A 19239-nucleotide genomic window follows, 5' to 3' on the forward strand; every position below is an offset into this window, starting at 1 on the left:
TTTTCCCATCAAAAAAGGTCTGGATTAGTTACTGTTAGACTATTCCTGGTGGACAAGCAAACCATTGGGCTACAAGAGTTAATGGTTTCCATGTGATGGTCTTCAATGGTAAAAGTCCCAACACACACTGTATATTGTTTTACAATGGTAATGGTAGTGGGTTGGGTTTAATGGTAAATATCATAACATATACTGTATAGCTGATATAGCTGATTCATGATATTTATTTTTGTTGAAAAACACAATACTGCCATGCAATGTATTGTTTTGTTAGGGTAGTCCCTAGCCCATTTCTCCATCAAAGTTTTGGGCTTGTAGGAAAAGTCAAAGTGATAGCCCTCTCAGTGAGCTGCCACTGTTGGACCATTCAACAGGAGTTGGGTTGAAGTATTAGGTTGCTAAGAGACGGACAAACTGAATTGCTTTCATGGAGGACTGACTTGACTTGTGAGGATGACCACATAGTTTATTTTCATCATGAGCAAAATCTATTGGTTTTCTACCCAAAGTAGCACACTAACGGCCGCGACCGGGAGGTCCGTGGGGCGACGCACAATTGGCCTAGCGTGGCCCGGGTTAGGGAGGGCTTGGTCGGTAGGGGTGTCCTTGTCTCATCGCGCACCAGCGACTCCTGTGGCGGGCTGGGCGCAGTGTACGCTAGCCAAGGTGGCCAGGTGCACGGTGTTTCCTCCGGCGCATTGGTGCGGCTGGCTTCCGGGTTGGATGTGCGCTGTGTTAAAGAAGCAGCGGCTTGGTTGGTTGTGTATCGGAGGACGCATGACTTTCAACCTTCGTCTCTCCCGAGCCCGTACGGGAGTTGTAGCGATGAGACAAGATAGTAGCTACTACAACAATTGGATACTACGAAATTGGGGAGAAAAAGGGGGTAAAATTCAAAAAAAAAAAAAAAAAAGTAGCACACTAAAATTGATAATAGAATGTGGTGGTATAGCAGGAACAGAGGCATCCAGTGGTCAAAATCGGGTACTTCCACACTTCTTTATGGTAACTTCAATGACAAATTCCTCTGAACAGGACAAAAAAAACATCACCAGATTCACAGGGAATATATTACATAGTATGAAGAAGCAATACTCCAAGTCACAGCTTTATTTTATACTTGTCAAACATAGAGAGCTGATACTGTATACTGGTTGTTGGGGTGGGATTGGCGTGCGGTGTGGAGGGTCCGTTGGTGGTTTTTGGCAAAAAATGTCTTCCTCTTTGGTAGAAAGATGTTTGGTACACATCTGATGTTGGGTAATATATTTATTGAATAGGATCTGAATCCTATAAATTAAAATGGTCAATTTGTGTGTAATTAATTAGCTTAAATTTAAACAAAATGATGTTTCAGGAATGCCAATCTTACCTGTTTCCAACTACAGAAACGATTTCAGAACCATCTGAGATCGTGGGTGTCATGGCTTGCTGAAATGACATGAAATGACTCAGAAGGCAAGACAAGCAAGAGAAAGTAAGAAAGTAATGGAAGGGGGCAGAAAGAAAGCAAGAGAGAGATGGAAGGAAGGAGGCCAGAGATAGAGCAGAGTGAGAGAAGGAGAGGGGGAGGGGGTATGTACACCGGAGACGTTTCTAAATTGGTCTTAATTTCAGTGATTCAGCTGGCATAGCTCAGAGTACCGTGTCAGTGTCAGCCAAGCCAGCCCGCCAGCCCAGCTCTACTGAGCGTGTTCAGTGCACATTGCACTCCTTCCCTTGCTTTTATGGCCCAGAGGCTAGTTTACACTTAGCGTTCAGCTGAACAGGTGCCTCGAGGACAGCACATCAACCAACCATCCGTCCTCTCCAGTAATATGGGTCAGATCATTTGACCTGTTTGGGCTAGAAGCAAGCCGTTTTCTCTGTAGTAATGGTGCAACCATGATGCTAACGAATATGCACTCTTGTTTTTCTCTAGGGACTCGGAAACAATGGTACACCGAAGCCTTATGATTACAACAATTATTATCTGGAATAATTTTTTCTAGGCTCATTGTACTCCCAAAGTACAACTCCTGGTGGCACAGCAAAATATTTAGTCGCATTATAGAGTCCTGCCTGCAACACCCTCTTTTGTTGGCCCTCAGTCAGGGAGTTTCTTTTCTGAAGGGCCCTTGAGGACCGGTTCACTTGGTTTAGAGAGGGGTCAGAGGTTGATGAATGATGGTGGTAGGGCCACACTGGTCAGTGATACTGGTATCATCACAGCCCTAGTTTCTAAGCATATGCAGTAACATTTTCCAATGTAACAAAAACACGAGGCCTTAAAGCTTGAAGCTGGTCTTCAGTCTTGTCCTCTTCTGTGTGTCCCAATGGGAAGTGACATAGTCCTGATTAACTCCAGTACAGTGAGGAGTTAGCTGAATACTAGCCAGGCTCCTGCCCTTTGCAGGCAGCACAGCACACCACGTCTGCTTCCCAAATGACCCCCTATTCCTTATGTAGTGAACTACTAGGGCTCTGGACAAAAGTAGTGCACTATATAGGGAATAGGCTACCATTAGGAACTTAACTCACGGCTCTTGGAACAAATTAGCCTTAGCTTCCCTCACCTGCTCACTGTGCAGAAATGCAGGAGGGAGAAATGCCAACCGAGTACATTGACGAAGACCGGGGGCCCACATGACAGCATCACGTACAGGCTTTGGTTGGGATAGTGTCATGCAAGCCTTCGAAGACTTCCAATTCTCCAAATGGCTCACTGGCAGCAGCACAGCATGGGGAGAATGCTGCGTAGGGGTTGGGAATTCATTTGAAAGCTTGAAACAGAGTGAATCAATCGCTGGATTCTTCACTTTTAACCCCATCCTAGCTTGGTTGGGGCTGTTCTGAAGGAAATAGATTGCCATACTTTCTAAGGGCTTCAATCTTACTGCAACTTGGTTTACTTGCTTGCATGACTAAAATGATTTTACGGTATCTCAAGTAGATACCGATTATTGGAGGACCAAAAAAGGCCGACACCGATTAATCGGCCGGTTTTTTAAATGTATTTGTAATAATGACAATTACAACAATACTGAATGAACACTAATTTTAACTTAATATAATGCATCAATAAAATCAATTTAGCCTCAAATAAATAATGAAACATGTTCAATTTGGTTTAAATAATGCAAAAACAAAGTGTTGGAGAAGAAAGTAAAAGTGCAATATGTGCCATGTAAGAAAGCTAACATTTAAGTTCCTTGCTCAGAACATGAGAACATATGAAAGCTGGTGGTTCCTTTTAACATGAGTCTTCAATATTCCCAGGTAAGAAGTTTTAGGTTGTAGTTATTATAGGAATTATAGGACTATTTATCTCTATACGATTTGTATTTCATATACCTTTGACTATTGGATTTTCTTATAGGCACTTTAGTATTGCCATTGTAACAGTATAGCTTCCTCCCCTCGCTCCTACCTGGGCTTGAACCAGGAACACATCGACAACAGCCACCCTCGAAGCAGCGTTACCCATGCAGAGCAAGGGGAACAACTACTCCAAGTCTCAGAGCGAGTGACGTCACCGATTGAAACGCTATTAGCGTGCACCCCGCTAACTAGCTAGCCATTTCACATCGGTTACACCAGCCTAATCTCGGGAGTCGATAGGCTTGAAGTCATAAACAGCGCAATGGTTGAAGCAGAGCGAAGAGCTGCTGGCAAAACGCACGAAAGTGCTGTTTGAATGAATGCTTACGAGCCTGCTGGTGCATACCACCGCTCAGTCAGACTGCTCTGTCAAATCATAGACTTAATTATAACATAATAACACACAGAAATATGAGCCTTTGGTCATTAAAATGGTCGATTCCGGAAACCATCATCTCGAAAACAAAACGTTTATTCTTTCAGTGAAATACTGAACCGTTACGTATTTTATCTAACGGATGGCATCCCTAAGACTAAATATTGCTGTTACATTGTACAACCTTCAATGTTATGTCATAACTATGTACAATTCTGGCATATTCATTACGGCCTTTGTTAGGAATAAATGGACTTCACACAGTTCGCAATGAGCTGCTGCATATACCCTGACTGCTTGCACAGAACGCAAGAGAAGTGACACAATTGCCCTAGTTATAAGAAATTCATGTTAGCAGGCAATATTAACTAAATATGCAGGTTTAAAAATATATACTTGTGTATTGATTTTAAAGAAAGGAATTGATGTTTATGGTTAGGTACATTGGTGCAACGACAGTGCTTTTTTTGCAAATGCGCTTGTTAAATCATCAACCGTTTGTCAAATTAGCTGTGATTCAATGAGAAATTAACAGGCACCGCATCAATTATATGCAACGCAGGACACGCTAGATAAACTAGTAATATCATCAACCATGTGTAGTTAACTAATGATTATGTTAAGATTGATTGTTTTTTATAAGATAAGTTTAATGCTAGCTAGCAACTTACCTTGGCTTGTTGCTGCCCTCGCGTAACAGGTAGTCAGCCTGCCAGGCAGTCTCCTCGTGGAGTGCAATGTAAGGCAAGTGGTTAGAGCGTTGGACTAGTAACCAGGTTGCAAAAATGAATCCCCAAGCTGACAAGGTAAAAATCTGTCGTTCTGCCCCTGAACAAGGCAGTTAACCCACTGTTCCTAGGCCGTCATTGAAAATAAGAATGTGTTCTTAACTGACTTGCCTAGTTAAATAAAGGTGTAAAAAAACAAAAAACAAAATAACATTTAAAAAATAATTTTAAAAAAATGGGCAAATCGGTATCCAAAAATACCGATTACCGATTGTTATGAAAACTTGAAATCGGCCCTAATTAATCGGCCATTCCGATTAATCGGTCGACCTCTAATCTCAAGCCATTAGAGTCTTACGATGTCTTGTCATCCAGACACAGTATTGGAACGCCTACTATTTAGGAACACTTTGAACTCCAGCAGCCTGCTGAAAGACCAGGCTTGTTTCATAGGTTATATATTCTGTCTGTGATTTAATGGATCTTTATGAAGGAGGCTGCTGGATCGATGATGAACATGGAGAAACATTGGCAGGGATTCAGAATTATGATAGACAATCACGTATCTGTGGCAGGGTGAATGAATGTCACCAAATTGAACAGGTACAAACGCATCTGCCTTAGCAGAGATAAAATAGAGCGCTTGTGACTAGAGGCTAGGAGCTCGTCTCTCCCTCCCTCTCTAGATTTTATTTTTGTTTATTGGTTTGTTGAACAAACAGCTGTGCAAAAACAAAAGCTCAGCTGAAAGAAATTAGAATGAAAAATGGAATTGGATTTTCTTCTATCTCCATCCCCTAACAAACACAGCTGATTAATCAAATTGCATTCTAAACTGATGCCCATGATTAGGTGATTATTGGAGTCAGGTGTGTTAGCTGGGGCAAAACTGTGACACCAATCAGAGGACTGGAGTTGCCCACCCATGTATCTAGTGCTATAAGAGAGGGTTTCTCTGCAGATGTTCTTGCCAAGTAACTTTATCACCTCCAATCTTATCTCAGTGCACCTCTCAGCCTGTGAGGTTGCATCATTTTCATTGTACACCTATATGAATTTAGTTAAGTTCCCAATATCATCTTAAGTTGTGGAAGGAGGATGACAGACAAGTTAGTCTTATTCAATCAGAACAACGAGTTGTCAGTCTGTCATATGTCAGTCAGTTTGATAGTGTTGTCTCTATCATGGAATGTAGACGAACCAGAAGCAGCCACCGTTCCAATGTTCTCTCTCCTCGCCAAAAACTCTACCGGTAAACCCAGGAATGTATAGCCAGCCATTTCTCAGAGAGGTTGGAAAAGCTTTTAATTAAAAAGCAGAAAGTGGTCTGGTCACTCACAATTACCGCTATCCTCCATCCCAATCCATCTGTCCGTTGTCCCTGTGGGTCCAAATGGCCAAATCAGCTTTTAATGATGTGGCTAAATGTAGTTCGACCTTAATGGCCTCAATGTACAGCCAGACATTCAGCTTCATTATAACAAACCTTAATGAGACCCATCTGAGGAGTGTTGTTAGTCATCATGCACATTTCTAACTCTACTGTTTTGTTGCTGTTGATACAGTTTTCACTAAGTTGGTGCTCTGAAATTTCATGTCCCTCTTTGCCAAAACATTTGTCATTTCCCTTGGATTTGATTACAAACATGCATATTTATGACTGTTTTCTAAGAAGAGAGTATAATAATAAACTTTTTAATACATCTCTCACTGTTAATATGTGATAAGTAAGATGTATTTATTTGTGTGTGTGTGTGTGTGTGTGTTGTAGAAATGTGAGTTTAACATGGATAATCTGAGCAAGCCGGAGCTCCTGACCCTGCTCAGCATCATGGAGGGGGAGCTGGAGGCCCGGGACCTGGTCATAGAAGCCCTGAGGGTGAGTCTGGATCTCACACACACACACACACACACACACACACACACACACACACACACACACACACACACACACACACACACACACACACACACACACACACACACACTTGTATTCAGCATCTACTACAGTGTTTACTTGTGTGAGATATGGATGATAGTTGTGTACACATATTGTTGTCTTGGCCTCTGTTCTCTGTGTTTTGAACTACGTGGCTCTAACATAGTTCTGTCATGTTTATACTAGAAATGGTATTGTGGCCGTGTGGCATTACTCAGACAGGGCTTGTAGCTCAGTGAGCTGTTTCATCCCACTGTAGTAAACATGTAATGAGTGTTGAAGTAAGCAGACCTGCAGGTGTGCTACTCACTACTTTCTCAACGTGGATGAGATTTCAGATCATGGCATGTAGATAATGTGGACGAGGTTATGTGAACAGATGAGGTTTTACATTATGGATGACAAGGTTACTATGTGGATGGATGAGGAATGAGGTTATGTGAACAGATGAGGTTTTACATTATGGTTGACAAGGTTACTGTATGTGGATGGATGAGGGATGAGGTTGTGGTACAGATGCGATCGACGATGTGGTTAAAGTGAAGCCAGTTTGCATTGAGGTTACTAGCTGTCCTCCTCAGGGCTAAGTAGCAAGTTATTTCTGAAACAACCTTTCAAGACTGTCTCTCTCTCTCTCTCTCTCGCTCTGGCTCTTGCTCTCTCTCTCTCTCTCTCTCTCTCCCCCCTCCCGCTCTCTCTCACTCTCTCTTTCCTCCACCCCTCCCTCTCTCTCTCTCTCTCTCTCTCTCTCCTCCTCTCGCTGTCTTTTCCTCTCTCTCTCCCCTCTCTCCCCCTCTCTCTCCCCCTCTCTCTCTCTTTCTCTCCCCATCTCTCTCACTCTCTATCCCCTCTCTTTCCCTCTCTTTCCCTCTCTTTCCCTCTCTTTCCCTCTCTTTCCCTCTCTCTCTCTCTCTCTCTCTCTCTCTTTCTCTCTCTCTCTCTCTCTCTCTCTCTGCCTTATTTAGGTCAGAATCAGCATCGGCGTGTTTTGCCTAGTGCTCCACTTTCAGCTGTCTTGTCCTCTTAAACTTTTTAATAGGTTTCTTAATGTGGGATAGTTGAGTAATTCTGAGACCAGGGCTGTAGACAGGATAGAGACCAATCTCTCTGTTTTCTCTTAGCCTCTGGAACATTACATTGAAATCTGCTCATTGTTCTCTATTCTCCAAAAAATGTGCTTGTAGATATTGACGTTTTTCTTTGATGTAGTCCGTTTTTGTCCTAATCGATCTGACTGGCATTGAACAGTGTTTTCTGTTCTTCTTCTCCTTACTCCTTGCTTCTCCTTGCTTGGCCTTAGAGCAGGGATCATCAACTAGATTCAGCCGTGGGTAAATGTTTTATTGAGCAGATGGTCGGGGGGCCAGAACATAATGAAAAAATATTTTTTTTGACTGCCAATTGACCACAAGAAGCCTAAACAGATATAATATTTGACTAAAACATAATAATTTCAAACCTTGATTACATTTGGGAATATTGTCCTGCGTAGGGTGCCGTCTTTCGGTGTGTCCTGTCTCTGTGGTCATTCAAAATGCCATGGCGCTTATTGTAGGAGTCGGGGTGTTCACCCCGGGGGTGCTGGCTAAATTCCCAATCTGGCCACATTCCATCATGGCCATCTAATCATCCCCCCTCATTCCTAATGGGCATATATCACTCTGCACCTCTCCACCTGATAGCTGATGTGTGGTGAGTGTTCTGGCACAGAAATGGTCTCTGTGCATCACTGAGGTGGGTGCAGCTCATTGGTGGTGGATCAGCTGAGTTTCCCCCTAAAGAGCTTTGAGTGAGTCAGTTGGTAGAAAAGTGCTAAATAAATCTAATCAATTATTATACATTTGTATTATTTGTGTACAATCAAACATCTCTCTATAATGCTGGTGAATACTTAGGAACAGATTTCCTGGTGTTTTGACAGTTTTTATAACCAAGAATTACATTTTGTTTTGCTCAGAAAACTTGGGGGGCCAAGTTTCTGCCCGCGAGCCGCCAGTTGGGAAGCCCTGCCATAGAGGTTGTGTAGCTGTGCTTAGTTTGGATCTACATTATACTACACCCATCTCTCATTCCCTCTGTTTCTCTCCCTATCCATTTCATTCATTCTCTCTCTCTCTCTCCCTCTCTCTCTGTCTCTCTCTCTCTCTATCCCTTTCATTTTCTCTCTCTCTCTCTCTCTCTCTCTGTCTCTGTCTCTCTCTCTCTATCCCTTTCATTCTCTCTCTCTCTCTCTCTCTCTCTCTCTCTCTCTCTCTCTCTCTCTCTCTCTCTCTCTCTCTCTCTCCCTCTCCCTCTCCCTCTCAATTAAATTCAAGGGGCTTTATTGGCATGGGAAACGAGTTAACATTGCCAAAGCAAGTGAGGTAGATAATATACAAAAAGTGAAATAAACAATCAAATTTCACAGTAAACATTACACATACAGAAGTTTTAAAACAATAAAGACATTACAAATGTCATATTATATATATACAGTGCCTTGCGAAAGTATTCGGCCCCCTTGAACTTTGCGACCTTTTGCCACATTTCAGGCTTCAAACATAAAGATATAAAACTGTATTTTTTTGTGAAGAATCAACAACAAGTGCGACACAATCATGAAGTGGAACAACATTTATTGGATATTTCAAACCTTTTTAACAAATCAAAAACTGAAAAATTGGGCGTGCAAAATTATTCAGCCCCCTTAAGTTAATTCTTTGTAGCGCCCCCTTTTGCTGCGATTACAGCTGTAAGTCGCTTGGGGTATGTCTCTATCAGTTTTGCACATCGAGAGACTGAATTTTTTTCCCATTTCTCCTTGCAAAACAGCTCGAGCTCAGTGAGGTTGGATGGAGAGCATTTGTGAACAGCAGTTTTCAGTTCTTTCCACAGATTCTCAATTGGATTCAGGTCTGGACTTTGACTTGGCCATTCTAACACCTGGATTGGTTTATTTTTGAACCATTCCATTGTAGATTTTGCTTTATGTTTTGGATCATTGTCTTGTTGGAAGACAAATCTCCGTCCCAGTCTCAGGTCTTTTGCAGACTCCATCAGGTTTTCTTCCAGAATGGTCCTGTATTTGGCTCCATCCATCTTCCCATCAATTTTAACCATCTTCCCTGTCCCTGCTGAAGAAAAGCAGGCCCAAACCATGATGCTGCCACCACCATGTTTGACAGTGGGGATGGTGTGTTCAGGGTGATGAGCTGTGTTGCTTTTACGCCAAACATAACGTCTTGCATTGTTGCCAAAAAGTTAAATTTTGGTTTCATCTGACCAGAGCACCTTCTTCCACATGTTTGGTGTGTCTCCCAGGTGGCTTGTGGCAAACTTTAAACGACACTTTTTATGGATATCTTTAAGAAATGCCTTTCTTCTTGCCACTCTTCCATAAAGGCCAGATTTGTGCAATATACGACTGATTGTTGTCCTATGGACAGAGTCTCCCACCTCAGCTGTAGATCTCTGCAGTTCATCCAGAGTGATCATGGGCATCTTGGCTGCATCTCTGATCAGTCTTCTCCTTGTATGAGCTGAAAGTTTAGAGGGACGGCCAGGTCTTGGTATATTTGCAGTGGTCTGATACTCCTTCCATTTCAATATTATCGCTTGCACAGTGCTCCTTGGGATGTTTAAAGCTTGGGAAATCTTTTTGTATCCAAATCCGGCTTTAAACTTCTTCACAACAGTATCTCGGACCTGCCTGGTGTGTTCCTTGTTCTTCATGATGCTCTCTGCGCTTTTAACAGACCTCTGAGACTATCACAGTGCAGGTGCATTTATACGGAGACTTGATTACACACAGGTGGATTGTATTTATCATCATTAGTCATTTAGGTCAACATTGGATCATTCAGAGATCCTCACTGAACTTCTGGAGAGAGTTTGCTGCACTGAAAGTAAAGGGGCTGAATAATTTTGCACGCCCAATTTTTCAGTTTTTGATTTGTTAAAAAAGTTTGAAATATCCAATAAATGTCGTTCCACTTCATGATTGTGTCCCACTTGTTGTTGATTCTTCACAAAAAAATACAGTTTTATATCTTTATGTTTGAAGCCTGAAATGTGGCAAAAGGTCGCAAAGTTCAAGGGGGCCGAATACTTTCGCAAGGCACTGTATATATATATATATATATATATATATATATATATATATATATATATATATATATACAGTGTTGTAACAATGTACAAATGGTTAAAGTACACAAGGGAAAATAAATAATCATAAATATGGGTTGTATTTACAATGGTGTTTGTTCTTCACTGGTTGCCCTTTTCTTGTGGCAACAGGTCACAAATCTTGCTGCTGTGATGGCACACTGTGTAATTTCACCAAATAGATATGGGAGTTTATCAAAATTGGATTTGTTTTCGAATTCTTTGTGGATCTGTGTAATCTGAGTGAAATATGTCTCTCTAATATGGTCATACATTGGGCAGGAGGTTAGGAAGTGCAGCTCAGTTTCCACCTCATCTTGTGGGCAGTGAGCACATAGCCTGTCTTCTCTTGAGAGCCATATCTGCCTTCGGCGGCCTTTCTCAATAGCAAGGCAATGCTCACCAAGTCTGTACATAGAGCTTTCCTTAAGTTTGGGTCAGTCACAGTGGTCAGGTATTCTGCCACTGTGTACTCTCTGTGTAGGGCCAAATAGCATTCTAGTTTGCTCTGTTTTTTTGTCAATTCTTTCCAATGTGTCAAGTAATTATCTTTTTGTTTTCTCATGATTTGGTTGGGTCTAATTGTGCTGATGTCCTAGGCTCTGTGGGGTGTGTTTGTGTTTGTGAACAGAGCCCCAGGACCAGCTTGCTTAGGGGACTCTTCTCCAGGTTCATCTCTCTGTGGGTGATGGCTTTGTTATGGAAGGTTTGGGAATCGCTTCCTTTTAGGTGGTTGTATAATTTAACGGCTCTTTTCTGGATTTTGATAATTAGTGGGTATCGGCCTAATTCTGCTCTGCATGCATTATTTGGTGTTCTACGTTGTACACGGAGGATATTTTTGCAGAATTCTGCATGCAGAGTCTCAATTTGGTGTTTGTCCCATTTTGTGAAGTCTTGGTTAGTGAGCGGACCCCAGACCTCACAACCATAAAGGGCAATGGGCTCTATGACTGATTCAAGTATTTTTAGCCAGATCCTAATTTGTATGTTGAAATTGATGTTCCTTTTGATGGCATAGAATGACATTCTTGCCTTGTCTCTCAGATCGTTCACAGCTTTGTGGAAGTTACCTGTGGCGCTGATGTTTAGGCCAAGGTATGTATAGTTTTGTTGTGTGCTCTAGGGCAACAGTGTCTAGATGGAATTTGTATTTGTGGTCCTGGCGACTGGACCCTTTTTGGAACACCATTATTTTGGTCTTACTGAGATTTACTGTCAGGGCCCAGGTCTGACAGAATCTGTGCAGAAGATCTAGGTGCTGCTGTAGGCCCTCCTTGGTTGGTGACAGAAGCACCAGATCATCAGCAAACAGTAGACATTTGACTTCGGATTCTAGTAGGGTGAGGCCGGGTGCTGCAGACTTTTCTAGTGCCCGTGCCAATTCGTTGATATATATGTTGAAGAGGGTGGGGCTTAAGCTGCATCCCTGTCTCACCCCACGACCCTGTGTGAAGAATTGTGTGTGTTTTTTTGCCAATTTTAACCACACACTTGTTGTTTGTGTACATGGATTTTATAATGTTGTATGTTTTACCCCCAACACCACTTCCCATCAATTTGTATAGCAGACCCTCATGCCAAATTGAGTCGAAGGCTTTTTTTGAAATCAACAAAGCATGAGAAGACTTTGCCTTTGTTTTGTTTTGTTTGGTTGTCAATTAGGGTGTGCAGGGTCAATACATGGTCTGTTGTACGGTAATTTGGTAAAAAGCCAATTTGACATTTGCTCAGTACATTGTTTTCATTGAGGAAATGTACGAGTCTGCTGTTAATGATAATGCAGAGGATTTTTCCATGTTTACTGTTGATGCATATTCCACGGTAAATTTGTCTCCACTTTTGTGGATTGGGGTGATCAGTCCTTGGTTCCAAATATTGGGGAAGATGCCAGAGCTAAGGATGATGTTAAAGAGTTTTAGTATAGCCAATTGGAATTTGTTGTCTGTATATTTGATCATTTCATTAAGGATACCATCAACACCACAGGCCTTTTTGGGTTGGAGGGTTTTTATTTTGTCCTGTAACTCATTCAAGGTAATTGGAGAATCCAGTGGGTTCTGGTAGTCTTTAATAGTTGATTCTAAGATTTGTATTTGATCATGTATATGTTTTTGCTCTTCATTCTTTGTTATAGAGCCAAAAAGATTGGAGAAGTGGTCTACCCATACCTCTCCATTTTGGATAGATAATTCTTCGTGTTGTTGTTTGTTTAGTGTTTTCCAATTTTCACAGAAGTGGTTAGAGTCTATGTATTCTTCAATTACATTGAGCTGATCTCTAACGTGCTGTTCTCTCTCTCTCTCTCTCTCTCTCTCTCTCTCTCTCTCTCTCTCTCTCTCTCTCTCTCTCTCACTATCTCTCACTATCTCTCCCTATCCCTTTCATTCATACAATCTCTCTCTCTCACTCCCTATCCCTTTCATTCTCTCTCTCTCTCTCTCTCTCTCTCTCTCTCTCTCACTCTCTCTCTCTCTCTCTCCCTAACCCTTTCATTCATACACACTCTCTATCTCTCTCTCTCTCTCTCTCTCTCTCTCTCCCTAACCCTTTCATTCATACACTCTCTCTCTCTCTGCTCTTACTCCTCTCTTTCTCCCTGGCATCTTGCTAAAAAATAAAGCCCTCTTTACTGCCGTTTTGACTGTAACACAAAGACTCTGCTGTTCTCCCTGAGATAAGGTAGCTTAGCGGTTAACAGCGTTGGGCCAGTAACCGAAAGGTCGCTGGTTTGAATCGCTGAGCCGGCAAGGTGGAAAAATCGTCTGTTCTTCTCTTGAGCAAGGAGGTTAACCCCTAACAACAACTGTGCCGATGACGTTGATTAAGGCAACGCATTTCTCTGATTCAGAGGGGTTGGGTTAAATGCGGAAGACACATTTTTGTTGAATGCATTCAGTTGTGCAACTGACTAGGTATCCCCCTTTCCCTATTCAACTGACTAGGTATCCCCCTTTCCCTATACAACTGACTAGGTATCCCCCTTTCCCTATACAACTGACTAGGTATCCCCCTTTCCCTATACAAATGACTAGGTATCCCCCTTTCCCTATACAACTGACTAGGTATCCCCCTTTCCCTATACAACTGACTAGGTATCCCCCTTTCCCTATACAAATGACTAGGTATCCCCCTTTCCCTATACAACTGACTAGGTATCCCCCTTTCCCTACACAACTGACTAGGTATCCCCCTTTCCATATTCAACTGACTAGGTATCCCCCTTTCCCTATACAACTGACTAGGTATCCCCCTTTCCCTATACAACTGACTAGGTATCCCCCTTTCCCTATACAACTGACTAGGTATCCCCCTTTCTCTATACAACTGACTAGGTATCGCCTCCCCTTTCCTTATACAACTGACTAGGTATCCCCTCCCCCTTTCCTATAAAACTGACTAGGTATCCCCTCCCCCTTTCCCTATACAACTGACTAGGTATCCCCCTTTCCCTATACAACTGACTAGGTATCCCCTTTCCCTATACAACTGACTAGGTATCCCCCTTTCCCTATACAACTGACTAGGTATCCCCCTTCCCTGTACAACTGACTAGGTATCCCCCTTTCCCTGTACAACTGACTAGGTATCCCCTTTCCCTATACAACTGACTAGGTATCCCCTTTCCCTATACAACTGACTAGGTATCCCCCTTTCCCTATACAACTGACTAGGTATCCCCTTTCCCTATACAACTGACTAGGTATCCCCTCCCCCTTTCCCTATACAACTGACTAGGTATCCCATCCCCCTTTCCCTTTACAACTGACTAGGTATCCCCCTTTCTCTATACAACTGACTAGGTATCCCCCTTTCCCTATAGAACTGAATAGGTATCCCCTTTCCCTATACAACTGACTAGGTATCCCCTTTCCCTATACAACTGACTAGGTATCCCCTTTCCCTATACAACTGACTAGGTATCCCCCTTTCCCTATACAACTGACTAGGTATCCCCTCCCCCTTTCCCTATACAACTGACTAGGTATCCCCTCCCCCTTTCCCTATACAACTGACTAGGTATCCCCCTTTCCCTATACAACTGACTAGGTATCCCCCCCTTTCCCTATACAACTGACTAGGTATCCCCTCCCCCTTTCCCTATACAACTGACTAGGTATCCCCTTTCCCTATACAACTGACTAGGTATCCCCCTTTCCCTATACAACTGACTAGGTATCCCCTCCCCCTTCCCTATATAACTGACTAGGTATCCCCTTTCCCTATACAACTGACTAGGTATCCCCCTTTCCCTATACAACTGACTAGGTATCCCCCTTTCCCTGTACAACTGACTAGGTATCCCCTTTCCCTATACAACTGACTAGGTATCCCCTTTCCCTATACAACTGACTAGGTATCCCCTTTCCCTATACAACTGACTAGGTATCCCCTTTCCCTATACAACTGACTAGGTATCACCTTTCCCTATACAACTGACTAGGTATCCCCCTTTCCCTATACAACTGACTAGGTATCCCCCGTTCCCTATACAACTGACTAGGTATCCCCTTTCCCTATACAACTGACTAGGTATCCCCTTTCCCTGATCACAGCAGTAAGATTTGTGACCTGTTGCCACAAGAAAAGGGCAACCAGTGAAGAACATACACCATTGTAAATACAACCCATATTTATGTTTATTTTTTATTTATTTTGTACTTTAACTATTTGTTCATAATATGACATTTTAAATGTCTTTACTCTTTTGAAACTTTTGTGAGTGTCATGTTTACTGTATATTTGTATTGTTTATTTCACTTTTGTTTATTATCGACTTAGGCAATTTTAGCATATGTTTCCCATGCCAATAAAGCCCTTAAATTGAATTGAGAGAGAGAGAGAGAGCGAGAGAGAGAGAGAGAGAGAGAGAGAGAGAGAGAGAGAGAGAGAGAGAGAGAGAGAGATGCTAAAATAGAGGGGATATGGGAGAGAGAGAGAGGGCCACATGCTCTGTTCAAGCAGGATGGATGGTGTGCCAGACAGGATTAGGATAACAAAACCCCTCAAATCGGCAGAAGGAACACCAGCTGGCTGCGGGCAATAGCACCGTCAATATCATACACATAAATAATACTCCTGTTCTCCTTCAAAGCCACTACGCTACAAAACACCAGACGACCCAAACCTACACCCACTCTCTCTAATGTCCCCTCTGAAATGTTGTCCAGACAGATTACAGTGGTATCTGAGTTTGTTTGTGGCACTTGGGCGTTATTAATAGGCTTTGGTGGTGTCGATTAATTAGCGTGTGGCTAAAGCTGGCTGAGCCGGGCTATCAGGTTTCACCCCGGAGAATAGAAGGGGCCGTAAACAGATTATCCAAACGAGACCAGTCACATGATAAGTACAGCAGCAGCACAGCCCTCCCATTCTTATGGTGGCTGAGGCTCAGTCTGTCTGCGATCAGCTGTCAACAACCAGAGTTTTGTCCAAAAGTAGAGTAGGAACTGTTCAACCACTTGATCGAAGACTGTATACATTTTGTTAAGATGTTTAAAAGGCCCTCACACATCTGAACTGTCTTTGTTGCAGGTGCACAGTAACAGTTGAATAAGATGAGTAAAGAGAAGAAACCCACACACATTTGGACATCTTCCGTAGGCACGGCATGTCAGCCAGTGACCAAAAACTACGTTAATCCAACACATTGCCTTAGAATCATTTTAGAGTCCTCCCTGTGTTACTTACTTTACTGATCGGTAACGACTGGATGGGTGAAAACTGAATGGTTGAGTACTTGATTAGACCCATGCAATCCGCTTAGATCAGTGATTATCTCACAGCAGTGAGGAAGGAAGCATTTTACAGGCTAAGTATTCCAACAGGACACGGGTACAACAGCCTAGGTCTATATTCATTCCGCCCACTGCTGACTTGGTTGGTTCATGGTCATGACGTAACCCTGCTCTCAACAACAGAGATCTCCTGTATTAGTGAGATGCTTTGGTACCCTTATCCTTAAGCCATTGTGTAGTCAGCTTTTATGCATGGAATAACAGGATGCCCCAAGCAACTATGGTTTCTTGTGTCACATTATATCAAATGATCTATGCTATTTAAGGCATGGCCTGTTGCTGGGAATTTTTCCTACAATTCCTCTCTCTCGCTCTTTATGGACAGACTGGGTGTCTACAGAGGCAGGTCTACACGGGTCTTAAGTTATTTTAACCCTCCTCTCTCCGCCACACATTAGCAAATTAGCATCGAACCACCCAACCATCCAACCACACGACTCCGCTGTCTGCATAGCAACCAGACCCCCTACTGCCTAGCAACAGAGCCCTCGTGAAGCTTTTTGGATTGTGTTACACCCCTGCTGAGTGCTGACTGACATCGCCTCTTCTGATCGTAAAAGCTTTTGAATAGCCAACTACTCATTGTACCAGCTCCCCCCACATCAGAGGAAGTGGGATCACCTGTTACACCACGTCCCTGGGGGGCTTATTTATTCTGACTGTGATAGAGGGGAGGATTTGAAGCCCTGTCAGGCTGAGAGACAGGTTAGTCTGGAGACCATGGAGTTGAGAGAGCATGTCCAAGAGAGGCAGGCGGGCGTGGCCAGGCGGTCACTCATCTGTCTGTCTGTGTCGTTGATCGTGTCCATCTCCCTCCCCTCTCCCTTCCACTTTCTATCCATCTCCCTCCCCTCTCCCTTCCACTTTCTATCCATCTCCCTCCCCTCTCCCTTCCACTTTCTATCCATCTCCCTCCCCTCTCTCTTCCACTTTCTATCCATCTCCCTCCCCTCTCCCTTCCACTTTCTATCCATCTCCCTCCCCTCTCCCTTCCAGTTTCTATCCATCTCCCTCCCCTCTCCCTTCCCTCTCCCTTCCACTTTCTATCCATCTCCATCCCCTCTCCCTTCCACTTTCTATCCATCTCCCTCCCCTCTCCCTTCCATTTTCTATCCATCTCCCTCCCCTCTCTCTTCCACTTTCTATCCATCTCCCTCCCCTCTCCCTTCCACTTTCTATCCATCTCCCTCCCCTCTCCCTTCCACTTTCTATCCATCTCCCTCCCCTCTCTCTTCCACTTTCTATCCATCTCCCTCCCCTCTCCCTTCCACTTTCTATCCATCTCCCTCCCCTCTCCCTTCCACTTTCTATCCATCTATCACTCTATAACATCTCTCTATAACATCACTCTATAACATCTCTCTATAACATCTCTCTATAACATCACTCTATAACATCACTCTATAACATCTCTCTATAACATCTCTCTACAACATCACTCTATAACATCTCTCTATAACATCTCTCTATAACATCTCTCTCTATAACATCTCTATAACATCTCTCTATAACATCACTCTATAACATCTCTCTATAACATCAATCTATAACATCACTTTATAACATCACTGTCACAACTGTCTTCGGGTGAAAGAGAGGAGGACCAAAATGCAGCGTGATGATAATCCATCTCCCTCCCCTCTCCCTTCCACTTTCTATCCATCTCCCTCCCCTCTCCCTGTCAGGGTTTTCTGTATGTGAAGGAGAGTCGGACCAAAATGCGGCGTGTAGATTGCGATCCATGTTTAATAAACAAACGTAAAACACGAATCGATACAAACACTACAAAACAAAGAACGTAACGAAAACCGAAACAGCCCTATCTGGTGAGAACACAGAGACAGGAACAATCACCCACAAACACACAGTGAAACCCAGGCTACCTAAATATGGTTCCCAATCAGAGACAATGACTAACACCTGCCTCTGATTGAGAACCATATCAGGCCAGACATAGAAATAGACAAACTAGACAATGAAACATAGAATGCCCACTCAGCTCACACCCTGACCAACCAAAACATAGAAATATACAAAGTAAACTACGGTCAGGGTGTGACAGTACCCCCCCCCCCAAGGTGCGGACTCCGGCCGCAAAACCTGAACCTATATGGGAGGGTCTGGGTGGGCATCTGTCCGCGGTGGCGGCTCTGGTGCTGGACGTGGCCCCCACTTCACCTTAGTCTTCCCCCACCTTGTCCTCTTCCGTGGCCTCCTCACCATGGCAACTCTTTTCAATGGACAGAGAGGCGGCAGCTCGGGACAGAGGGGCGGAAGCTCTGGACAGAGGGGCGGAAGCTCTGGACAGAGGGGCGGCAGCTCCTGGCTGACTGGCGGCCCCTGGCTGACTGGCAGATCTGGAAGAGTCTGGTTGACTGGCAGATCTGGAAGAGTCTGGTTGACTGGCAGATCTGGAAGAGTCTGGTTGACTGGCAGATCTGGAAGAGTCTGGCTGACAGGCAGATCTGGAAGAGTCTGGTTGACTGGCAGATCTGGAAGAGTCTGGTTGACTGGCAGATCTGGAAGAGTCTGGCTGACTGGCAGATCTGGAAGCTCCATTCTGACTGGCTTCTCTGGCTGCTCCATGCTGACTGGCTGCTCCATGCTGACTGGCAGCTCTGGCTGCTCCATGCTGACTGGCTGCTCTGGCTGCTCCATGCTGACTGGCTGCTCCATGCTGACTGGCTGCTCCATGCTGACTGGCGGCTCTGGCTGCTCCATGCTGACTGGCGGCCCTGGCTGCTCCATGCTGACTGGCGGCTCTGGCTGCTCCATGCTGACTGGCGGCTCTGGCTGCTCCATGCAGACTGGCAGCTCTGGCGGCTCCTTGCAGACTGGCAGCATCCTGCAGACTGGCAGCTCTATGCAGACTGGCAGCTCCTTGCAGACTGG

At 43.8% G+C, this 19239-nt stretch overlaps 1 protein-coding gene across 15 annotated transcripts in view; it reads left to right on the forward strand.

Annotated features, from left to right (window-relative positions):
• Positions 1–19239, forward strand: part of LOC110502295 (cortactin-binding protein 2) — a 106679-nt gene that overhangs the window by 7846 nt on the left and 79594 nt on the right. For all 15 annotated transcript variants that reach the window (XM_036958647.1, XM_036958668.1, XM_036958657.1 and 12 more), the window contains exon 2: positions 6236–6343. In XM_036958647.1, the coding sequence (XP_036814542.1) occupies positions 6236–6343 (108 nt within the window). The remainder of the gene's footprint in view (positions 1–6235; positions 6344–19239) is intronic.

This window comes from Oncorhynchus mykiss, chromosome 2 (assembly GCF_013265735.2).
Source record: "Oncorhynchus mykiss isolate Arlee chromosome 2, USDA_OmykA_1.1, whole genome shotgun sequence".
NCBI lineage: Eukaryota > Metazoa > Chordata > Actinopteri > Salmoniformes > Salmonidae > Oncorhynchus > Oncorhynchus mykiss.